Below are 25,648 nucleotides of genomic sequence, written 5' to 3' on the forward strand. Positions count from 1 at the left end.
GTAAGCTGAAGATGAAGAAATAGAGAAAATATATGATGATACTGAATGGGTAATTCAATAGGTAAAGAGGAATGAATATATAATAGTCATTGGGAATTGGAATGTGCTTGTAGGAAAGTAGTCGAAGAAAAGGACAAGGGAGAATATGTGCTTGGGACAAGGAATGAGAGAGAAGAAAGGCTAATTGAGCTCTGCAATAAATTTCAGCTTGTAATAGCGAATAATCTGTTCAAGAATCACAACAGGATGAGGTACACTTCGAAAAGACGGGGAGATACAGGAAGAATTCAGTCAGATTACGAGGCGTATTCCGAAAATAAGGTCCGATCGGTCGCGAAATGTAAACTACAGTGAAAATCAAAAGTGTTTTATTTGCAATAGTTAGCCACACCTTCAGCAGCGTCTCTACATAGCCACCGCTCCGTTTGAGATATTTGTCGTAGCTTTGTAAGAACTTTCCAATACCCTCGGCATGGAAGGCAGCCGCCTCCAGTTTTCGCCGATTCTCTACACTGATCTGCAGTTCGCTGTCTGTCCCAAACCGCTGACAGTGGTTCATGTCAATAGAGATGAAAATCAGTGGGAGCGAAGTACGGGCTGTATGGAGGGTGGTCAAACACTTCCCATCAAAAACGCTGCAGGGGAGTCTTTATTGCCCCTGCAGAGCGTGGCCGAGAACTGACATGAAGAAGGAGATGAATGACAGTTATTTTGTGTGGACTACATCAAATCATGTGAAATCTCTCACGGGCACTCATACGTGGCGGGAGACGCTGTTTTCTAGGGATCTTTACGTGCCCACTGTGCGTTCAGAACTGAAAAGCAGACGTGACGCGATCAGCGGGCATACTAGAGACACTGTCAAAAACTCCTATGCAAAGCTTTATCGGATTTTCATTCTAGTTTCTATTTCGCGAGAGATCGGACCTTACTTTCGGAATACGTCTGGCACATCACGGTCGGGCAGAGATTTCGAAATCAGGTACTGGAAAGTAAAATGCACCCAGGAACAGATAGACACTGATCACAATTTAGTAGCTATGAAGAATAGACTGAAGTTTAAGAGACTAGTCGGGAAGAATGATTGCGCGAAGAAGTCGAATACGGAAGTGCTAAATAATGAAGAGAAGCGTTTGAAGTTCTCTGAGGTTGTAGAATCTGCGATAAGGAATGGTTCAGTAGGCACTTCGCTTGAAGAGGAATGGAAATCTCTAGAAAGGGCAGTCACAGAAGCTGGAAAGGAACTTGTACAAAGAAGATAACTGCGAAAAACCATGGGTAACAGAAAAAATACTGTGGTAGATCGATGAACGAAATAAGTATAAAAATGTTCAGGGAAATTCAGGAATACAGAAATACAATCGCTAAGGGAATGAAATAAAATGGAAATGCAGGGAAGCTAAGGTAAAATGGCTACATGAAAAATGTGGAGGTGTCGAAAAAGAAATGAATGTCGGAAATTAATAAAGAATTACATGATCTGCTAAATAGAATGAATAGTCTGATGAGTGCAGAATATGGATTGAGAGTAAATCGAAGAAAAACGGAAGTTATGAGAAGTGGCAGAAATAAGAACAGCGAGAAACTCAACATCAGGATTAATGATCACGAAGTAGATGCAGTTAAGAAATTCTGCTACCTAGGCAGCAAAATAACCCATGACGGACAGACCAAAGAGTACATAAAAAGCAGACTGGCACTGGAAAGCTCTTTCCTGGCCAAGAGAAATCTAATGGATCAAAAATATACTTTAATTTGAGGGACAAATTTCTGAGAATGTACGTTTGGAGCACAGCATTGCATGGTAGTGAAACATGGACTGTGGAAAAACCGGAACGAAGTAGAATTGAATCACTTCATATGTGGAACTGCAAAAGAATCTTGAAAATTAGTTGGACTGAATTAAACGGACTGATAAAATAAGGAATGGGGAGGTTGACCACAGAATTGGGGAGGAAAGGAATACATGGGAAACACTGACAAGAAGAAGGGACAGGATGGTTAGACATGTGTCAAGCCGTCACCGCATAACTTCCGTGGTGTTAGAGGCAGCTGTACAGGGTATAAATCTGTAAAGGATACTGAGATTAGAATGCATCCAGCAAATAACTGAGAAGTTAGGTTGCAAGTGCTACTCTTGAGATGACGGAACCATCCAGAAGAGGAGTAGGAAACAAAATGACACTTCACTCGTTCATAAGGTATGCGTCGTTATTTCATTGATTATAACATCACTTAAAATTTACAACGAACTTGGCAGTAAGAGCTCACTTATCAGTATGAGTTTTCACCCCGTCTGGCATGGATCTATGTGCTGATTTGGCTGGGACTGCTGTCGTAAGGGCGTTGTATCATCTAGGGGCACCTGTGGTCTAGGGATCGCTGTCGGGCATATGCTGATGACCTCCTCCTCCTCATTCGCTCCGGCTCTGAGATTCGGGATGTCCTCGAATTGATTACCCGTTATGGGGCTGCCGCTGGCAGTGCCATGAATATCGCCAAATCTTCTGCAATGCACATTGGACGAGGCCTCCAGGAGGGTGAAGTTGCACCACTGCCGCTTGTGATGACTTTCCGGTACCTGGGCATTACCTTTACCCCCACGGTCACACGCACGGCGACAACGAATTTCCGTCGCCTGTTACACGTCATCCGCAACGACGTCCGCCAGAACCTCTTGCGCCGCCAGGACACACTTCAACGGGTTGCGTTTATTAATCTTTATGTGGCATCAAAATTGGTTCACATCGCGCAAGTTCTCCCTCTGCCAACTGCAATTGGGCGCAACCTTCAGGCGGCTTTTGGCTATTATCTCACGGCTGGTTCACTGTTCAAAGTCCGTTATGAGACACTTACCCTGCCCTCACGGTATGGTGGCGTCGGGGTCGTCAATGTCCGTATGCGAGCTGCAGCCTTGTACATGAGTACCATGAGAAAACAGTGGATGGGCCAGGGTACATCTCTAACACGCAGCTTGCTTGAGGTCCTCCTACCTGCTTCCACCTCACCACCGGTGTCTGTCGGCCATATCGTGCCTCATTTGCCCCATATTTCGACCTTTTTCGTCGACTACAGTTACATACATACCAGTCTCCCAGATACACGCCCACCTCGGACTAAGGATTTTTACAGCCTGTTGCTGCGCTGTGTTCCCCGGAATGTGATGGAGACCAAACACCCCTCCATCCAGTGGCCCATAGTGTGGACTACCGTCCACCAGCCCTTCCTCCCTACGAACGTCCGGGCACTGTGGTATAACATAGTACACAGGAAATTTGCCACGAAGCAGCGCCTGCACAACATTGGCTTGTCAGAATCCCCTCTTTGTCTCCTTTGCCAGCAACTGGACACTGATGAACACCGTCTGACATGCGCCTCATCGCGAGATGTATGGCGCTTCGTGCAGCAAATCATTGCCTGCTATCTCCGGGTGCCACCAGACACAGTCGAGCCTCGAATGTTTCTATACCCAGAGGACCGACATTTTCCCGCCGCCAAATGTCATGCTATTACGTGGGTCAAAGGGTGGGCGGTCGCTTATCTCTTTCATGAGGGACCTAAATCCCGCCTCGACTTCTGGACCTATTTACGAACAGCCCATGCAGCTCTCGAAAACACGCCACGTTACCGAACATTATTTGCTAACTATCTTCGAGCGGTCTTTGTTAGACCTCCACTGAGTTGGGGGGTGCCTGGCACAGAGGGCACCCACCCCTCCTCCCCCGGCGGTGTCTGAGTTTCAACCGCCGACGATCTATTCTACTTCTGACCTCCGCGGATGGGAGAGCGCGTCGCAGATTGCGCGGATTTTATTTCTTTTTGCTTTTCCTTTTTCCTTTCTTTTTCTTTACCCAGAATTTATATTTCATTTTCTCTTTCGCATATGTGTTCCCATAATTTCATGCTATTAGTGAATATTACAAAAACACACGCAAATAAATAAATAACAAAGCCTTCCACTACTGTTGATTCCTGTTTCTCCCACTTCCCTAAGCACCACAGGCTCGGTGGTGGTGAGGGGGACACTGTGGCCAGGCCTCAGGTTTCGACCCCTGCCCACTTTGCCCCCCCGAGCCCCCACCGGTCCATCAAAAAAAAAAAAAAAAAAAAAAAAAAAAAAAAAAAAAAAAAAAAAAAAAAGGTGTAAGGTGTAGCGTCATTGATTCATAATCAAAACGTCTTCCGGTTCGATCCCCGCCACTGCCTAAATTTTGATAAATAATCAGCATTGGCGGACGAAGACTTCCGGCATAAGAAGTCAGCCTCATTCTGCCATCTGCCCTGTCAAAGAGGGCGGAGGAGTGGATAAGGGTTCAGGGCGCTCTCTTGTCCTAGGGGTGGGAAATTTCCCCTAAAGGCGGAAGAATCAGCAATGATCAACGACATGAGGATGCAGAAGGCAATGGAAACCACTGCATTAAAGACACTTAACATGTATCCACAGGACATGTGGCCTGTAATTGAAGAAGTGTCATGATGATCTCTCCATTGGCAAAAGATTCCGGAATAGTCCCCCATTCGGATCTCTGGGAGGGGACTCCCAAGGGGGAGGTTACCATGAGAAAAAGATTGAATAATCAACGAAAGGATAAGGTTCTACGAGTCGGGGCGTGGAATGTCAGAAGCTTGAACGTGGTAGGGAAACTAGAAAATCTGAAAAGGGAAATTCAAAGGTTCAATCTAGATATAGTAGGGGTCAGTGAAGTGAAGTGGAAGGAAGACAAGAATTTCTGGTCAGATGAGTATCGGGTAATATCAACAGCATCAGAAAATGGTATAACAGGTGTAGGATTCGTTATGAGTAGGAAGGTAGGGCAGAGGGTTTGTTACTGTGAACAGTTCAGTGACCGGGTTCTTCTAATCAGAATCGACAGCAGACCAACACCGACAACGATAGTTCAGGTATACATGCCGACGTCGCAAGCTGAAGATGAACAGATAGAGAAAGTGTATGAGGATATTGAAAGGTTAATGCAGTATGTAAAGGGGGACGAAAATCAAATAGTCATGGGCGACTGGAATGCAGCTGTAGGGGAAGGAGTAGAAGAAAAGGTTACAGGAGAATATGGGCTTGGGACAAGGAATGAAAGAGGAGAAAGACTAATTGAGTTCTGTAACAAGTTACAGCTAGTAATAGCGAATACCCTGTTCAAGAATCACAAGAGGAGGAGGTATACTTAGAAAAGGCCGGGAGATACGGAAAGATTTCAAAATGGTTCAAATGGCTCTGAGCACTATGGGACTCAACTTCTAAGGTCATGAGTCCCCTAGAACTTAGAACTACTTAAACCTAACTAGCCTAAGGACATCACACACATCCATGCCCGAGGCAGGATTCGAACCTGCGACCGTAGCGGTCACGCGGTTCCAGACTGTAGCGCCTAGAACCGCTCGGCCACACCGGCCGGCGAAAGATTTCAATTAGATGGTCAGACAGAGATTCTGAAATCAGATACTGGATTGTAAGGCGGACCCAAGAGCATATATAGACTCAGATCACAATATAATAGTGATGAAGAGTAGGCTGAAGTTCAAGACAGTAAGAATCAATACGCAAAGAAGTGGGATACGGAAGTACTAAGGAATGACGAGATACGTTTGAAGTTCTCTAACGCTATAGATACAGCAATAAGGAATAGCGCAGTAGGCAGTACAGTTGAAGAGGAATAGACATCTCTAAAAAGGGCCATCACAGAGTTGGGAAGGAAAACATAGGTACAATGAAGGTAGCCGCGAAGAAACCATGGGAAACAGAAGAAATACTTCAGTTGATTGATGAAAGGAGGAAGTACAAACATGTTCCGGGAAAATCAGGAATACAGAAATACAATTCGCTGAGGAATGAAATGAATAGCAACTGCAGGGAAGCTAAGACGAAATGGCTGCAGGGAAAATGTGAAGACATAGAAAAAGATATGATTGTTGGAAGGACAGATCCAGCATACAGGAAAGTCAAAACAACCTTTGGTGACATTAAAAGCAACGGTGGTAACATTAAGAGTGCAACGGGAATTCCACTGTTAAATGCAGAGGAGAGAGCAGATAGGTGGAAAGAATACATTCAAAGCCTCTATGAGGGTGAAGATTTGTCGGATGTGATAGAAGAAGAAACAGGAGTCGATTTAGAAGAGATAGGGGATCCAGTATTAGAATCGGAATTTAAAAGAGCTTCGCAGGACTTACGGTCAAATAAGGCAGAAGGGATAGATAACATTCCATCCGAATTTCTAAAATGATTGGGGGAAGTGGCAACAAAACGACTATTCACGTTAGTGTGTAGAATATATGAGTCTGGCGATATACCATCTGACTTTCGGAAAAGCATCATCCACACAATTCCGAAGACGGCAAGAGCTGACAAGTGCGAGAATTATCGCACAATCAGCTTAACAGCTCATGCATCGAAGCTGCTTACAAGAATAACATACAGAAGAATGGAAAAGAAAATTGAGAATCCGCTAGGTGACGATCAGTTTGGCTTTAGGAAAAGTAAAGGGACTAGAGAGACAATTCTGACGTTACGGCTAATAATGGAAGCAAGGCTAAAGAAAAATCAAGACACTTTCATAGGATTTGTCGACCTGGAAAAAGCGTTCGACAATATAAAATGGTGCAAGCTGTTCGAGGTTCTGAAAAAAGTAGGGGTAAGCTATAGGGAGAGACGGGTCATATACAATAGGTACAACAACCAAGAGGGAATAATAAGAGTGGACCATCAAGAACGAAGTGCTCGTATTAAGAAGGGTGTAAGACAAGGCTGTAGCCTTTCGCCCCTACTCTTCAATCTGTACATCGAGGAAGCAATGATGGAAATAAAAGAAAGGTTCAGGAGTGGAATTAAAATACAAGGTGAAAGGATATCAATGATACGATTCGCTGATGACATTGCTATCCTGAGTGACAGTGAAGAAGAATTAAATGATCTGCTGAACGGAATGAACAGTCTAATGAGTACACAGTATGGTTTGAGAGTAAATCGGAGAAAGACGAAGGTAATGAGAAGTAGTAGAACTGAGAACAGCGAGAAACTTAACATCAGGATTGATGGTCACGAAGTCAATGAAGTTAAGGAATTCTGCTATCTAGGCAGTAAAATAACCAATGACGGACGGAGCAAAGAGGACATCAAAAGCAGACTCGCTATGGCAAAAAAGGCATTTCTGGCCAATAGAAGTCTACTAATATCAAATACCGGCCTTAATTTGAGGAAGAAATTTCTAAGGATGTACGTCTGGAGTACAGCATTGTATGGTAGTGAAACATGGACTGTGGGAAAACCGGAACAGAAGAGAATCGAAGCATTTGAGATGTGGTGCTATAGACGAATGTTGAAAATTAGGTGGACTGATAAGGTAAGGAATGAGGAGGTTCTACGCAGAATCGGAGAGGAAAGGAATATGTGGGAAACACTGATAAGGAGAAGGGACAGGATGATAGGACATCTGCTAAGACATGAGGGAATGACTTCCATGGTACTAGAGGGAGCTGTAGAGAGCAAAAACTGTAGAGGAAGACAGAGATTGGAATACGTCAAGCAAATAATTGAGGACGTCGGTTGCAAGTGCTACTCTGAGATGAAGAGGTTAGCACAGGAAAGAAATTCGTGGCGGGTCGCATCAAACCAGTCAGTAGACTGATGACCAAAAAAAAAAAAAAAAAAAAAAAAAAAAAAAAAAAAAAAAAAAAAAAAAAAAAAAAAAACACTTTGATACATTTTTGAATAGGTCTTTAGGAGAGGAAATTAATTACCAAATAAAAAATACAGGGGGCCATTTAAAAAAGTCATACCACTGTTCATACCTTTGTAAAAACCAAAGCTACAACGAAGGCAATAATGCTGATTGATGTCCCCCTGACGGCTAAACCACATTTGCTTGAAACATTTTGTAATTTGAATCTGGACAAACAGTTGTTTAGGGTGGTCAAGGTAAATGGGACACCCTGTATATAGCGCATCGAGGATAACACAGAGAATAGTGATGCTGTAGTCATAAATCGGAAAAGAAGCGATTTATCCCATGTCCAAAAGGGCATGATCATTGGCTTTCGGGCCAAGAATGGAAACATTTCCGAAACGGATAAGTCTGTAAGTAGTTTCCGTATCGCCATGGTTAAACTATACGGTGTATGGCAAAATGGCGCTATCCAAAACGCCGAGCCAACAGTGGTGCACCACGGGCCGTAAATATCAGGGATGAACGGCGGCTACGGAGATGTGTGCGGGCGAATAATCGTGCAATTGACTACCCAACTGCCTGCCCAGATGAATCAAGAGGGTACCAAGCGAGTATCCTTAAGGACTGTTCAGCGAATATTGGTGAAATATGGGCCTCTGCAGCAGGGACTATATCATGCACTCGTGCTGACTACTGTTCATCAGCGACGAAGGCTGGACTTTGCGCGCCATTACCGCAACTGAACGCCAGCTGAGTGGCGACAAGTGGCCCTTTCAGATGAATCAGATAAACCACGTTTTATGGTCTATCGGACAGATGGCCTTTGGCGCGTACGACGCAAAACGTCTGAAAGCAAACACTGTGACAACCATCGGAAGGATCCAGGCCGGAGGAGGGAGCGTTGTCGTCTGGGGAGTGTTTTCGTTGGATTCTCTGAGTGATCTCGTCATTCTCGAACGCACAACGGATCAACGCAAGCATTAATCTGTCCTTGAGGACCAAGTCCACTGCTACATGTAGTTTGTTTTCCTCTCGGCAAGATGGCATCGACCAGAAGAACAGTTAAACGTGTCACACAGTTTGCAGGGTACGTGCTTGGTTCAAAGAGCACCTGGTTGAGTTTACCGTACACCCTGATCACCAGACTGCCCGGATTTAAACTCATTTGAGAAACTATGGGACCACCTCGATCGGACTGTTCACGCCGTTGATTCTCATCCGAGAAACTTACCGTAGCTGGACACGGCACCGGAGTCGGCAAGGCTCTACATCCATTCCAGAACCTGAATGACTCTCTTCCTGCAATCTTGCAGTGGTCCACGCTTGAAAAGATGGTTATTCAGAATTTTGACAGGTAGTCACATTAATTAAGTAGTCTGTTTATTTAACTTGATCTGATTAATGACATTAGGCCTTGTGTTAGATCGTGCCAGGGTTTCACAATTTACAGTACCTTTTTCAAATCATAATTACTTAAGATATAACAATTTTAATACGACAAGCAGTATTAAAATGATTTGTTTCTGTATTGGCAGTGTAAGTAAATAATACTGAGTATGGACTAAAATGTTGTTATACTTTTACTGCTGCTGACACTAACGGTGATAATACACACATCAAAATAGGTTTTGCATTACCCCAGTTCCCAGAGCTCCTGAAGATACACGTTGACTGTGGCTATTGTATCATAGACACAGACCCTTTGACTGTTCAGAGACGTCACTAAACCCACCCAAATATGTAAACAACTATGCATGAGCAGCGCCTATTAGACGGAGGGGGTCCGACAGCCGATCAAGTCCAGTCATTTCACCAGGAAGGACGTACACGGCTTGTGTTGTCTGTAGTTCAACCATGCCTAGACGGTCAATACCGCGTTTCGATGGCGGCCGCGTTGTAGCTTTGTGATAGGAAGGGCTCTCAACAAGGGAAGTGTCCGGGCATGTCGGAGTGAAACAAAGCGTTGTTGTTCGGAGATGGAGGAGATACAGAGAGATGTCACACAGTTTTCAGGGTACGTGCTAAGTTCAAAGAGCACCTGGTTGAGCTTACCGTACACCCTGGTCACCAAACTGAATTCCTTCAGCCGGCCGTTGTGGCCAAGCGGTTCTAGACGCTTCAATCTGGAATCGTGCGACCGCTACTGTCGCAGGTTCGAATCCGGCCTCGCGCATGGATGTGTGTGATATCTTAGGTTAGTTAGGTTTAAATAGTTCTACGTTCTAGGGGACTGATAACCTCAGATGCTAAGTCCCATAGTGCTCAGAGCCATTTGAACCATTTTTGACTTCCTTCAGGATAACGACATCGCTCGACTAGAGTGGCCAGCATCCTTTCCAGACATGAACTCTATCGAACATGCCTGGGATGGATTGAAAAGAGCTGTTTATGGACGACGGGACCCACCAACCACTCTGAGGGATCCACGCCGATTCGCCGTTGACGAGAGGCAATGTGGACTAACAGTGTATGTGTGGTTTTCATGAACAATAAAAAGGACGGAAATGATGTTTATGTTGATCTCATTTCCAATTTTCTGTACAGGTTCCGGAACTCTCGGAACCGAGGTGAGGCAAAATTTTTTTGATGTGTATATTTTCCCTACTCTGTTGTATATGCACATTATGGAAAATTTTATTACTTGCTCTTTTTCCTGATGTTGTTATTTTAAAGGCAAGCACTGTACACTGAGATGAAGAAAGTCATGGCATATCGAGATCCATACATACAGATGGCGGTAGTATTGCCTACACAACGTATAAATGGGTAATGCATTGGCCGAGCTGTCATTTGTACTCAGGTCATTCGTTTTGAAAGGTTTCTGAAGTCATTATGGCCGCATGACGGGAATTAGCAGACCTTGAACGCGGAGCAGTAGTTGGACCTAGACACATGGAACATTCCATTTCGGAAATCATTAGGGAATTCAATATTCTGAGATCCACAGAGTCAATAGTGTGCCGAGAATACCAAATTTCAGACATTACCTCTCACCACAGGAACGCAGTGCCTGATCGCTTTCAAGTTACAACCGAGAGCAGAGGCGTTTGCATAGAGTTGTCAGTGCTAACAGACAAGCAACACTGCTTGGAATAATGACAGATATCAATGCGGGACGTACGACGAATATATCCGTTAGGACAGTGCGGCGAAATATGACTTTAAGGGGCTAAGGCAGCAGACGACCAACGCTACAGTCTTCGCTAACAGCTCATCCCTACAGTGCATTTGTGGGCTCATGATCGTATCTGGTGGTGCCTAGACAACTGGAAAACGGTGGACTTGTCATATGAGTTGCGATTTCAGTTAGTAAGAGCTGATGGTAGGGCTCGAGTGTGGCGCGGACCTCACGAAGTCATGGATTGAAGTTGTCAACAAGGCACTGAGCAAGCTTGTGGTGCCTCCATAATGGTGTGGGCTGTGTTTACATGGAATCTATTGCGTCCTGAAGTCCAACTGCACCGATCGTTGTTCGTTGAATCTAAATGGTTATGTACGTGTACTTGGAGACCATTTTCAGCGATTCATGGACTTAAATTTCTCAAGCAAAGATCTCATGTCACCAGGCCACAATTGTAAGTGATTGGATTGAAGAATATTCTGGAGTGAATGATTTGACCAACTAGATCACCCGATATGAATCCCATCGAACATTTATGGGACATAATCGAGCGGCTAGTTATTGCACAAAAACCTGCGTCGGCAACCGTTTCACAATTATGGACGGCTATAGAGGCATGGATTAATATTTCTGCTTGGGACTCCCAACGAGTTGTTGAGAGCGTGCCATGTCCAGTTCCTGCACTACGCCAAGCAAAAGGAGGTACGACACGATATTAGGATGTATTCCATGACTTTTGTCACCTTAGTGTATTTATCTTTCGATACCTTAGAAGGCTATTCACAGGAATAACACTAATATGGATCATACTGAACGTCTTAAGGAACTCTGCATAGAACTCAACTTCAAAGAAGTGCAGAGGCCATGGATTCCCCTTTGTTTTGTGGGAATGATCTTTCATTCGATTACCAACTGATATATTAGAAGGTTGAGTGTCCAGTGCACGAGTTTCTCAGAGCGATTTGACAAAATCTAGTCGGCTGGTTGTTTGAATATAGTTTTAATAGGTGATTTCTAAACGCATCATGGAGTTCATTTTGAGCAAGTAACATCTGTATACTTCCGTAACTGAGAGGCAGATAAGAATGGAGCTTAACATAACAATTTTTCCATTTCATTTTGACAAAGTGGAACATTAACCAGTTTTGAATTGTTCCAGAATAAAAACAGTCATGGCTGCAAAGACTGCCACCAAGAATATTTCTGCTTTGATATAGCTGCACGCTCTTTGTTGTCTAGAGCGATGACCTGTAAGGGAAGAAAGTAGTACATGCAACATTCACGGAGCTGTACATATCCTTCATAATTAGTAATGTTAGCAATGTGATCGGAAAAACAACTTGATGAAGGGTCATTAATGTTGAAACCCAGATTCTGGCAAATGTTTAGCTTTCATGGAACACATGAAATGAGGGGAACGAAGGTAATAAATTAGGGCAGGTGCTACAGGACATATTGCTTACCTAAATTTATATCCTGCTTTTCACACTGGAGCGTGTACAAATTGATTTTTAGTCTATCAGGAATAAAGATTTCTCAACATCACATTCAGGCTCGCAGCGGGATAGAACGAACATCGTATCTCTGTCCGAGAGTAGCTCTCAGCTTGGTATTGGCAGGTTTAGCAAAATGTACGAAGAACGAAAAATATTCCGACACATCTCTGAAAATCAGTTCTTACAACTTATGGAATACACTTCGGAGCATATTTCGACTCAATAATATTTTCCAGAGTTACTAAGACTCTCTCTCGTAAGTGAAGCAAATCTGAATGTCTACCTGCTCCTCTTGATTGTAAAAGCTCGCCAATTATTTATACCGAGCAGACAACCCCTGTACTCAAGCAGAATATCGATACTGGTCATTCAAAGGAAAGCCACTTGGTGATGTTCAGTTTCAGCTACGCTACCAATGATTCGGATCCCTCCACTCGTTTAAGTCGGTACTGAACCTAAGTAGTGGTAAAACTCTGCGATGCTACGGATTCTTATTCAAAGGATAGTTTCGATGAATGACTGACTAATCGGAGCTCGTTAATCACAGAGTAAAAAAATAGTTATTTCTCTCAGTTAACTTTTTATGATGTGTCGAACACTACATATGACGTGATTCGCAAATACGTGTACGAAGATAAAAGGTTTCAAAAATAAAAAAAGACTGTTAGTACAATTTTAACGTATAGCTAATCGTACCTTTTTCTTTTATTCTGAGATTGCAGAATTAAGTCATTAGTATATGACAGAAACTGGGGTGGCCCCATCGAAGTTCAATACACTTCTACGTTCCTCGTGAACTACATTTTGCGTTATATTAAGTTCGTAGGATTTTTTCATACGTTTAATAAACACACCAGGAGATACACATAACAGAGACTTTAGCTATCAATAATGTATTCTCCCTCACTATTTACTACGGTATGCCAACTGGCGAGCAGATTGATGCCGTATTCCTGGACTTCAAGAAGGCATTTGATACGGTTCCGCACTTACGATTAGTGAAAAAAATACGAGCTTACGGAATATCGGACCAGGTTTGTGATTGGATTCAGGATTTCCTAGAAGAAAGAACACAACATGTCATTCTTAACGGTTCAAAATCTGCAGATGTAGAGGTAATTTCGGGAGTACCGCAAGGAAGCGTGATAGGACCTTTATTGTTTACAATATACATAAATGACTTAGTTGACAACATCGGTAGCTCCGTGACGCTATTTGCAGATGACACGGTTGTCTACAAGAAAGTAGCAACATCAGAAGACTCGTACGTACTCCAGGAAGACCTGCAGAGGATTAATGCATGGTGCGACAGCTGGCAGCTTTCCCTAAACGTAGATAAATGTAATATAATGCGCGTACATAGGGGCAGAAATCCATTCCAGTACGATTATGCCATAGGTGGTAAATCATTGGAAGCGGTAACGACCGTAAAATACTTAGGAGTTACTATCCGGAGCGATCTGAAGTGGAATGATCACATAAAACAAATAGTGGGAAAAGCAGGCGCCAGGTTGAGATTCATAGGAAGAATTCTAAGAAAATGTGACTCATCGACGAAAGAAGTAGCTTACAAAACGCTTGTTCGTCCGATTCTTGAGTATTGCTCATCAGTATGGGACCCTTACCAGGTTGGATTAATAGAAGAGATAGACATGATCCAGCGAAAAGCAGCGCGATTCGTCATGGGGACATTTAGTCAGCGCGAGAGCGTTACGGAGATGCTGAACAAGCTCCAGTGGCGGACACTTCAAGAAAGGCGTTACGCAATACGGAGAGGTTTATTATCGAAATTACGAGAGAGCACATTCCGGGAAGAGATGGGCAACATATTACTACCGCCCACATATATCTCGCGTAATGATCACAACGAAAAGATCCGAGAAATTAGAGCAAATACGGAGACTTACAAGCAGTCGTTCTTCCCACGCACAATTCGTGAATGGAACAGGGAAGGGGGGGATCAGATAGTGGTACAATAAGTACCCTCCGCCACACACCGTAAGGTGGCTCGCGGAGTATAGAAAAAATAAAAATAAATAAAAATAAAAGCTGGAGTATATTTTCGATTCCACGACTGTAGAAATCACGTGGTTTAGTGTCGAAGAATTCCTCGTGCTATGTTAGGAGTGCATTTTCATCCGGAAAGGTTTTGTTGAAGGTTTCTCGATAGATGGCGGAAAAGGCACAAGATCAGTTGAACAAAGATGGTGCACAATGACATCCAGACCTACCTCTTGTACACTCCTGGAAATGGAAAAAAGAACACATTGACACCGGTGTGTCAGACCCACCATACTTGCTCCGGACACTGCGAGAGGGCTGTACCAGCAATGATCACACGCACGGCACAGCGGACACACCAGGAACCGCGGTGTTGGTCGTCGAATGGCGCTAGCTGCGCAGCATTTGTGCACCGCCGCCGTCAGTGTCAGCCAGTTTGCCGTGGCATACGGAGCTCCATCGCAGTCTTTAACACTGGTAGCATGCCGCGACAGCGTGGACGTGAACCGTATGTGCAGTTGACCGACTTTGAGCGAGGGCGTATAGTGGGCATGCGGGAGGCCGGGTGGACGTACCGCCGAATTGCTCAACACGTGGGACGTGAGGTCTCCACAGTACATCGATGTTGTCGCCAGTGGTCGGCGGAAGGTGCACGTGCCCGTCGACCTGGGACCGGACCGCAGCGACGCACGGATGCACGCCAAGACCGTAGGATCCTACGCAGTGCCGTAGGGGACCGCACCGCCACTTCCCAGCAAATTAGGGACACTGTTGCTCCTGGGGTATCGACGAGGACCATTCGCAACCGTCTCCATGAAGCTGGGCTACGGTCCCGCACACCGTTAGGCCATCTTCCGCTCACGCCCCAACATCGTGCAGCCCGCCTCCAGTGGTGTCGCCACAGGCGTGAATGGAGGGACGAATGGAGACGTGTCGTCTTCAGCGGTGAGAGTCGCTTCTGCCTTGGTGCCAATGATGGTAGTATGCGTGTTTGGCGCCGTGCAGGTGAGCGCCACAATCAGGACTGCATACGACCGAGGCACACAGGGCCAACACCCGGCATCATGGTGTGGGGAGCGATCTCCTACACTGGCCGTACACCACTGGTGATCGTCGAGGGGACACTGAATAGTGCACGGTACATCCAAACCGTCAGCGAACCCATCGTTCTACCATTCCTAGACCGGCAAGGGAACTTGCTGTTCCAACAGGACAATGCACGTCCGCATGTATCCCGTGCCACCCAACGTGCTCTAGAAGGTGTAAGTCAACTACCCTGGCCAGCAAGATCTCCGGATCTGTCCCCCATTGAGCATGTTTGGGACTGGATGAAGCGTCGTCTCACGCGGTCTGCACGTCCAGCACGAACGCTGGTCCAACTGAGGCGCCAGGTGGAAATGGCATGGCAAGCCGTTCCACAGGACTACATCCAGCATCTCTACGATCGTCTCCATGGGAGAATAGCAGCCTGCATTGCTGCGAAAGGTGGATATACACTGTACTAGTGCCGACATTGTGCATGCTCTGTTGCCTGTGTCTATGTGCCTGTGGTTCTGTCAGTGTGATCATGTGATGTATCTGACCCCAGGAATGTGTCAATAAAGTTTCCCCTTCCTGGGACAATGAATTCACGGTGTTCTTATTTCAATTTCCAGGAGTGTATAATGTTTTTTGTCAATCTAGCAGAATGTGAAAGGGCGTTACCGTGTAGTAACATAACTTCACGTAGAGTTCCAGGCCGTTGTTCTACGACTGCGCCAGCAAGACATCTCGGTTGTTGACAATATGTGTCAGCAGTGACCGTTCCATACCGGGGAAGCAATTCATAGTACATAGACCACACCGTCGCTGTTCCAATACAAGCGTAACATCTTCTTTTATGAATGCGCTTAGGTCTTTGGAGTGGAAGTAGCTCCATTGTTTGGACTTAGCCATTCCTTTCCTTCCATTATGTAGGTATAAAGACACCATTTCTCGTCATCAGTAACGATACAGGATGGGAAGTGTCGGTGTTGTTCACTAGCCAGATGACGACGAGCAAGCAGAGATGCACACATATGGTCCACCCGCTGATTTCTGATTTTTGTAATTTTGGTTTAGAGCATGCGGTACCCATACACCCGATTTCTGAATGTGGAATGATCCCATTTCATCACATTTGCCAGTTCTCCAGTACAGTGGCGTAGATTATTGTGGATCAATGCGTTTAAACGATCTTCATCAAGCCCTGAACGTGGAGAGTCACTAATGTCAAAACGGCTCTCATTAAAACGAGGAAACCATTTTCTTGCCATGCTTTGTCCAGTTTCATTATCCCCATGCACGGTTTAAGTGTTTATGGTTGTCTCCGCTGCCACCACCCCTCTATTGAAGTCAAATAGAAGAATATGTCGAAAATGTTCCGATTTCTCTAGTTGGAACTCCATTTTCTAGCGTCCACAGCTCCATACAGTATCTCCAAATGACAAAATGACAATATAAAAATTCAAATCTCAACAATGAAGTACAAATAAAAGATGACAATCTATAAATTAACCGATAGCAAACGGAACATCATCATGCAAAATAAAAACGCTACGAACTTGTACACCAACCTAATATATGTTTTATGGAAGACCTAGCCCTTCTATAAAGATGAAACATGTCATTTAATACCAACAACCTCTTGCTCTTTGCCTTTGTTTTTAGTACTAAGTATTTGAAGAGAAACATTTATACAACAAGAAACATATTCTTGATTCCATAATAATGAAAGTTACTACCTCTAAGAGCTAAAATTTGTTGTTTTGCTAGTATTAACAGTTAACTGTTTACATACATCCACAAAATTCATTGAGGGTTGTGCATAATTGCCTTTGACAATGGACATACGTCAAAGGAAAGGGAAAAAAAGGATCCACGTTTATTTGAATACACTTTGCTGCATCTTAAATTGGTTCAGCCCACAGTAAAACAGATTGTAGAGCAACAAAACAAATTTTATTAAAAAACTGAGGTTGCGGTACAGCGTTTACGCATGAAGTTCCTTCTCCTTATCCTCGTATTTTTTGGAGAACTTCCCTTCGGGGTCATACTTGGCCTTCAGCTTTTGCCACGTCTCTTGCTTGTGGTTGATGAGATGTTTCAGAACTTTTCTCGAGCCCTCCTTCTGACTGTCGCTGCATTTGGAACATTCGTTCTTCAAAGCGTCAGGAAGGACTTCTGCAATGAAGAAAACAACCTCTGAAGTTGAACTAATATTTACTTCACTTCTTCGAAATAAAATGACCAATACACTAACAAAAATCACATGTAAAAACTAAAAAACGTCGTAAAACACTAGGAATATTGTGTGTCAAACATATAGTTTTGAGAGCTTCTGGATATAACAGAATACATCAAGAGAAATTAATTTTCTATAGGAAATCATAGGCAAGGACTGTTTGGTTAGACATTAGGGGTCCTATGCTATAGAAGGTAATGACTCCTGAACTATAGTTATACCTCTGTGTAGTTCACCAAAGGGTAGTTAATCTTCATGACCCAATCTAATCATTTACAGTTGCTCGAGAGCATCTAAACACAATTTAGTGACAGATGGGTTTGAGGAGGAGAACCTGTTAGAGACACCATGTTCATTGGTCGATGTTTATTGTAGGCTCTGAGAAGAATTTGGTGTATTTCCAAAAATAGTTATGAAAATTTAGTGGCTGTTGTTATTATTTCACTATCTTATAGAATGTAGTACTTGCAAGTTTGAGTAATCCACAAAAGTAGTTAGTATTCCTATACAAAGCACCGAAATTCGTAAATGTTCCATTACCATGTACTGTATCTCTTCCTTGCCATCTGAATTTATTCTATACAGGAAAGCGAAGTTAAAATAATCTCCATAAGTTTTCATGCACGACAGCACTAAAGCTTTTTATAGAGTTGTAGAGGAGACACCTTAGAATTAGCCACGGAGTAATGGCTTTTCACTAAGCGTACCATACTCCATGTGTATGACTATTATTATAATTCCTTTGAAGGATGTTGTACACTATTTAAAACGGAACATATATTTTCTTTTTTTATATAATGAATAAGCTTTTGAAGAGCTTACTCAGCTCCTGAAACAAAGTGAATCGACTATTCCTTATCTTCTATATCGACCAATAAATTGCCTAAAATAAAAAATTTTGGGGGAAACTACCTTTTCATCATCAGTCGTGTGGCTTATTGGGGAGCACAATGTTTTACCCTCTTGTGGTGATCTCCTCATCTCACTATGGCACTGACACCCAACATCCTCAATTATGTGTTGTATAGAATACCAAGGAAAGTATTGCTTGATACTGAAAAACGTGTATTACTATCCTATGCCTTGCTTGCACGTACATCCTTTGCCGATTCTATGGGAACTAAATTTATGGGAAACAATAGACAGCCTAAATCAAGGTACCTAAAAACACATACGTAAACAAACAAACACACACAGAAAGAGAGAGACAGACAGTAGAGCGTCGAATTTGCAGGTGCAAGTGACTATCGTTATGCCAATCCATGAAAAGAAAATTTACATGCCACCAGCGGATTCGTTACGAGGATAAATGGTAACTAATACGTCTGTGCTATTCAGAAAGACACCGTAGTGACCATTACGAGCAGTGGCATCAGCGTATGAATTCAGTTTGCTGTTGAAGGGGTAACCTAACCTCAGGCGTTGGCCACCATAACTCAATACACTGCACTCTCACTTTACGCACTGTTTGTCATGTTCCATTCTCGTATAGAGGAGGGGAAAATTAATACCTGTATGCATCTTTATGTGCCCTAGTTTCTGTTTTTCTCGTATGTGACATATGTGACAAATGCAACAGATTTATCGTCCCCATCTATAGTTGTCCGTTTTCTAATTTTATTTAACAGTGAGTACTGTCAACTATACATACATCGTTATCTAATTCTCGTGGTCCGAATAACTCCTCCATGACTTCGTTCGACGTATTTTGTCAAGATTATAAAATAAAAACTTCATATATTATTGTAACATAACTCTACAAACAGGTGCACGAGAGTTTTCTAAGTGGTTCAAAGTCCTCTCAACAAATCAGTCTTAAATTTGCAATTCTTACTACTGATTTCACTTCTTCATTCATTTAAATATTACTTTATATTGCTATTATATGAAAGAATTAACAAACACTAGCAATTTTGTAGTTTGATGCTAATGGATTCTTTATTTTCTTTACAGACGTTCTTGCTTTTGTGCATTTTAATAGAGTAAGTGGTAAGGCTATCATTCTGAATTTCCATAAATTTATCAGCGCTAAATATTGATGGTTAAGCAACAGGATATTAGTTACTAAAATTTTGGTGACACTTACCGGTTTATCCTAAGCTATTGTGAACTCCAATTAATTTTAAAACGTCATGTACAAGTTTCCAGATAACTGAAGCGAGAGCACCCATTTTCCGAAAGAATTTTCGTTCCATTGGTGACGCTATCTCCACGCTACAGTATTAAAATTATTCACCATCTGTGACTGCTACAGAGTTGCCATTTAATATTATAACGTAAAACCACGAAAATTCAACATGATTACATTATCATTATATCTATATGTCAGTCGTCTTTTACTAGTATACGGGGTGGTCCATTGATCTCACGAAATAAGCGTCAAACGAAAAAACTACAAAGAACTAAACTTGTCTAGCTTGAAGGGGGAAACCAGATGGCGCTATGGTTGTCCCGCTAGATGGCGCTACCATAGGTTAAACGTATATCAACTGCGCTTTTTTAAATAGGAACCCCCATTTTTATTACATATTCGTTTAGTACGCAAAGAAATATGAAGAATGACCACTTTTTTCGCTGTGTGATAGATGGTGCTGTAATAGTCACAAACATATGGCTCACAATTTTAGATGAACAGTTGGTAACAGGTAGGTTTTTTAAATTAAAATAAAGAACTTAAGGCCCGTATCTCGTGGTCGTGCGGTAGCGTTCTCGCTTCCCACGCCCGGGTTCCCGGGTTCGATTCCCGGCGGGGTCAGAGATTTTCTCTGCCTCGTGACGGCTGGGTGTTGTGTGCTGTCCTTAGGTTAGTTAGGTTTAAGTAGTTCTAAGTTCTAGGGGACTGATGCCCATAGATGTTAAGTCCCATAGTGCTCAGAGCCATTTGAACCATTTGAAAGAACTTAGGTACGTTTGAACATTTTATTTCGATTGTTCCAATGTGATACAAGAACCTTCGTGAACTTATCACTTCTGAGAACGCATGCTGTTACAGCGTGATTACCTGTAAATACCACATTAATGCAATAAATGCTCAAAATGATGTCCGTCAACCTCAGTGCATTTGGCAATACGTGTAACGACATTCCTCTCAACAGCGAGTAGTTCGCCTTCCGTAATGTTCGCATATGCATTGACAATACGCTGACGCAAGTTGTCAGGCGTAGTCGGTGTATTACGATAGCAAATATCCTTCAACTTTCCCCACAGAAAAAAATCCGGGGACGTCAGATCCGATGAACGTGCGGACCATGGTATGGTGCTTCGACGACCAATCCACCTGTTATGAATAACATGCAGCGCGTCGAAAAAGAGGGGGAGCTAACAATACACCCAACAGCACGTAATGTTCAATACCGCTTCAACCGCACGCGAGCTATGTGCAGACATCCATCATGTTGGAAGTACATCGTCATTCTCTCGTGCAATGAAACAACTTGTAGTAACATCGGTAAAACATTACGTAGGAAATCAGCATACACTGCACGATTTAGATTGACATCGATAAAATGGGGGCCAATAATCCTTCTTCCCATAATGCCGCAACCATACGTTAACCCGCCAAGGTCGCTGATGTTCCACTTGTCACAGCCATCGTGGATTTTCCGTTGCCCAATAGTGCATATTATGCCAGTTTACGTTACCGCTGTTGGTGAATGACGCTTCGTCGCTAAATAGAACGCGTGCAAAAAATCTGTTATAGTCGCGTAATTTCTCTTGTGCCCAGTGGCAGATCTGTACACGAAGTTCAAAGTCGTCGCTATGCAATTCGTGGTGAATAGAAATATAGTACGGATGCAATCGATGTTGATGAAGCATTCTCAACACCGACGTTTTTGAAATTCCCGATCTCGCGCAATTTGTGTGCTAGTGATGTGTAGATTAGCCGCGAGGGCGTTTCATAGGACGTGAAGGACGCATAAATTGGCCAGCCAGTTCTCCTGATCTTACACCTCTGGACTCCTTTCTGTGGGGGTACGTCAAAGAAGAATGTGTACCGTGATGTGCCTACAACCCCAGAGGATATGAAACAACGTATTGTGGCAGCCTGCGGCGGCATTACACCAGATGTACTGCGGCGTGTACGACATTCATTACGCCAGAGATTGCAGTTGTGTGCAGCAAATGATGGCCACCATATTGAACATCTATTAGCCTGACATGTCGGGACACACTCTATACCACTCCGTAATTGAAAACGGAAACCACGTTTGTACGTGTACCTCACCCCTCATGGTAATGTACATGTGTCAGTGAAAAAGACCAATAAAAAGGTTTTAGAATGTGGACGTAATCTGCTGTTCCAGTCTCTTCTGTACCTAAGGTCCATCACCGTTCCCTTTGGATCCCTACGTAATTCGGTGCTCTCCGATACACACGATCGAACAGCGGAGGAGTGGTACTCAAGCGTCAACTTTAGGTTACAATATCTCCGGATGTAATTAACATTTTACTATGCAACAAACGGCACTGATTACCTATTTGTTTATATGTTCAGATGTGCTAACAAAACTAACGGGATTCCATTTAAAAAAAACGTAGGTTTGTGTTAAAAAACATACTTCCGTGCATTTTTTTATGGTTTGTATTAACCATTTACACTAGCCCCTCTCCTCACGTTTGGTCTGTGGAATCGATTCGTCAGTATTTGATGTGGTTTACGAAATATATCCAGCGGTAACGTTAGGTGACTCACCCTGTATTTCCACAACTCCCAAAGGTACTTCCTACAACGACTCCAGTAACAGTTCACTACAATTTTTTTCCTTACTATAGCGTATTAGACAGAAACAACGCCAAACTAGAAACAGTTCTCAAGTACGACTACCTGAAAATTTGTCCAGGCGACAGACTTCTTTTCAGCATAAGAAATCCTCCTCTCTGAACCCTCGACAATGACAACGCATTTGTAGAAGTTACGCTGCATTTGATCTATAATGAGACTGTTTCTTATAATCAGACTATTTCTTGCATAGCGCAAAATCTGCTTTCGTTCCGTGAACTGACAACAGAGAACCTGAAGCGATACGAAAAGCACATCTTATATTCATAAACTATGCAAGAGTCGACAAGATCTGTTCTCGGTACGTTGTGGTATTCAAACCACCCCAAACGCAGATTATCAGCTCTAAACAAAGAAATGTGTATTTGTTTACGCTGTTTACGATCAAGAGAGGCTTTCGACAAAAAGTCAGGTGACTGACTGCCAACAGAATACAGAGTAAAATGCATTGCATTCACAGACAGTAGGAAAGGCCTAGGTTAAAAGTAGCTGTTTTCGATAGCATGTACTGTACCGTCCAGAAGAGAACATCGTAAAATACACTCCTGGAAATGGAAAAAAGAACACATTGACACCGGTGTGTCAGACCCACCATACTTGCTCCGGACACTGCGAGAGGGCTGTACAAGCAATGATCACACGCACGGCACAGCGGACACACCAGGAACCGCGGTGTTGGCCGTCGAATGGCGCTAGCTGCGCAGCATTTGTGCACCGCCGCCGTCAGTGTCAACCAGTTTGCCGTGGCATACGGAGCTCCATCGCAGTCTTTAACACTGGTAGCATGCTGCGACAGCGTGGACGTGAACCGTATGTGCAGTTGACCGACTTTGAGCGAGGGCGTATAGTGGGCATGCGGGAGGCCGGGTGGACGTACCGCCGAATTGCTCAACACGTGGGGTGTGAGGTCTCCACAGTACATCGATGTTGTCGCCAGTGGTCGGCGGAAGGTGCACGTGCCCGTCGACCTGGGACCGGACCGCAGCGACGCACGGATGCACGCCAAGACCGTAGGATCCTACGCAGTGCCGTAGGGGACCGCACCGCCACTTCCCAGCAAATTAGGGACACTGTTGCTCCTGGGGTATCGGCGAGGACCATTCGCAACCGTCTCCATGAAGCTGGGCTACGGTCCCGCACACCGTTAGGCCGTCTTCCGCTCACGCCCCAACATCGTGCAGCCCGCCTCCAGTGGTGTCGCGACAGGCGTGAATGGAGGGACGAATGGAGACGTGTCGTCTTCAGCGATGAGAGTCGCTTCTGCCATGGTGCCAATTATGGTCGTATGCGTGTTTGGCGCCGTGCAGGTGAGCGCCACAATCAGGACTGCATACGACCGAGGCACACAGGGCCAACACCCGGCATCATGGTGTGGGGAGCGATCTCCTACACTGGCCGTACACCACTGGTGATCGTCGAGGGGACATTGAATAGTGCACGGTACATCCAAACCGTCATCGAACCCATCGTTCTACCATTCCTAGACCGGCAAGGGAACTTGCTGTTCCAACAGGACACTGCACGTCCGCATGTATCCCGTGCCACCCAACGTGCTCTAGAAGGCATGGCAAGCCGTTCCACAGGACTACATCCAGCATCTCTACGATCGTCTCCATGGGAGAATAGCAGCCTTCATTGCTGCGAAAGGTGGATATACACTGTACTAGTGCCGACATTGTGCATGCTCTGTTGCCTGTGTCTATGTGGTTCTGTCAGTGTGATCATGTGATGTATCTGACCCCAGGAATGTGTCAATAAAGTTTCCCCTTCCTGGGACAATGAATTCACGGTGTTCTTATTTCAATTTCCAGGAGTGTATATAACGTTAGAGCATCGATGAAGCGAAAGCTAAGAGTCTACTGAAAAAACTTTAAGGAAGATACAAAGTGCATAGGTTAGTCGATAGCAGACAAAGTAAGAAACGGAACAGTGTGTTGCGAACTGTTAATGAAACCAACTGGATTTACAATACGCAAGTATAGCGCACTACTAAAAATACGTGCAAGGATACACAACTGCTCGATTCCCACATGCATCTACTTTTGTTGGCGGGTGAGAGAGAGGAAAGAACATTCAAGAAGAGATGTCAGACGACATGGAAGACAGCGCGTGACGTGTAGCAGAAAATAATCAGCTTCTTCATATCTAACTCATTGTCGACTGGTAGGAAGGGACGGAAATGGAACACCACAGTAGTATTTTCAAACTATTTATTATTCAGGCGACTGGTTTCAACGCAGAATTTTCAACTTTAAGTCCTACTATTAACCAAATTAGTATTTACAGTCACTGGCTCACGTATCATACGGCTCATACAATAAATAGGGGAGGTTGGCCGCTATTCATCATTAGTGTATATTCTGAACATATAATTAAATCATTACTGTTACCACATAGACGCAAAAAGGATCTTTGTAAGCATATTATACCCATGTGCTCGCAATGGTGACTACACGTTCGGAATATAGACTCATGATGAATAACTGCCCACGGCATCTAGTTATTAATGGGTCCCATGATATGTGAGGCGAGGAGTCGGAGCACTTATTTGGCTAACTGTAGACCTTGAAGATGACGCAAATGCTGCCTGTAAACTAGTCGTCTGAATAACAAATAGTTTGAAAATACGGGTGTGGTGTTCCATTTCATTACTTATATTGTCAGCAGCTGTTCGAAGTCCGCAAGAAGGATGGACTTTCACTATTTGAAGGAAGGTCAGCGGAGGCTGCTTCTTCATTGGCGAGAGACATATGGATTTTTATAGAGCACAGATACTTGACGTGGAGCAACAGCCGCGAGTGGCCTGCTGTTACACTTACTCTTCAGCTCCTTGCCATCAGCGGTGCAGCTGGTGTCTCCATCCTCGAGCAGACACTTGACGTAGTTGTTGAGCAGGCGGTCGTTGGCGAGGATCTCGTCCAGGTTGACGTTATCGTACTTGGTGGTGTACTTCTCTTCGGCGGCGGCCAATGCGACGACGGCGAGCACCGAAACGAGCAGCAGGGTGGCCTTCATGACTGCGGCGGGCGTCCACTGCGAATGCTGCGAGGCGGCTGCGGCACGCATATATAGGAGGACCTCCTCCCACTGGGCGCGCGCACGTTTATTTTCACCTTCAAGGGTAATGCATTGCGTAACAAACGCCGTGTTTTTTGTTTTTTTTCGGTTCTCTGGAATCGAAACTGCCACCTTTGATGTCATTTCTTGCCGCAAAATTTCGTACTCTACACATTGGACAGTTTATTGGTTCGTCCTAAGCTCTCATTGGCCTACAAACTGACTCCTGTTGTAACAACTAACCGATCATTTGAA

At 44.0% G+C, this 25,648-nt stretch overlaps 1 protein-coding gene across 1 annotated transcript; it reads right to left on the reverse strand.

Annotated features, from left to right (window-relative positions):
* Positions 1–17,251: 17,251 nt before the first annotated feature.
* Positions 17,252–25,409, reverse strand: LOC126190644 (ejaculatory bulb-specific protein 3-like). Its single transcript, XM_049931064.1, has 2 exons — positions 25,156–25,409; positions 17,252–17,495 (listed from the first exon to the last, which is right to left on the reverse strand). Exons 1-2 carry the CDS (start codon positions 25,400–25,402, stop codon positions 17,305–17,307), a joined length of 438 nt encoding a protein of 145 aa, XP_049787021.1. The 5' UTR covers positions 25,403–25,409; the 3' UTR covers positions 17,252–17,304.
* Between the last annotated feature and the right edge of the window lie 239 nt (positions 25,410–25,648).

This window comes from Schistocerca cancellata, chromosome 6 (genome assembly GCF_023864275.1).
Source record: "Schistocerca cancellata isolate TAMUIC-IGC-003103 chromosome 6, iqSchCanc2.1, whole genome shotgun sequence".
Taxonomy (NCBI): Eukaryota; Metazoa; Arthropoda; class Insecta; order Orthoptera; family Acrididae; genus Schistocerca; species Schistocerca cancellata.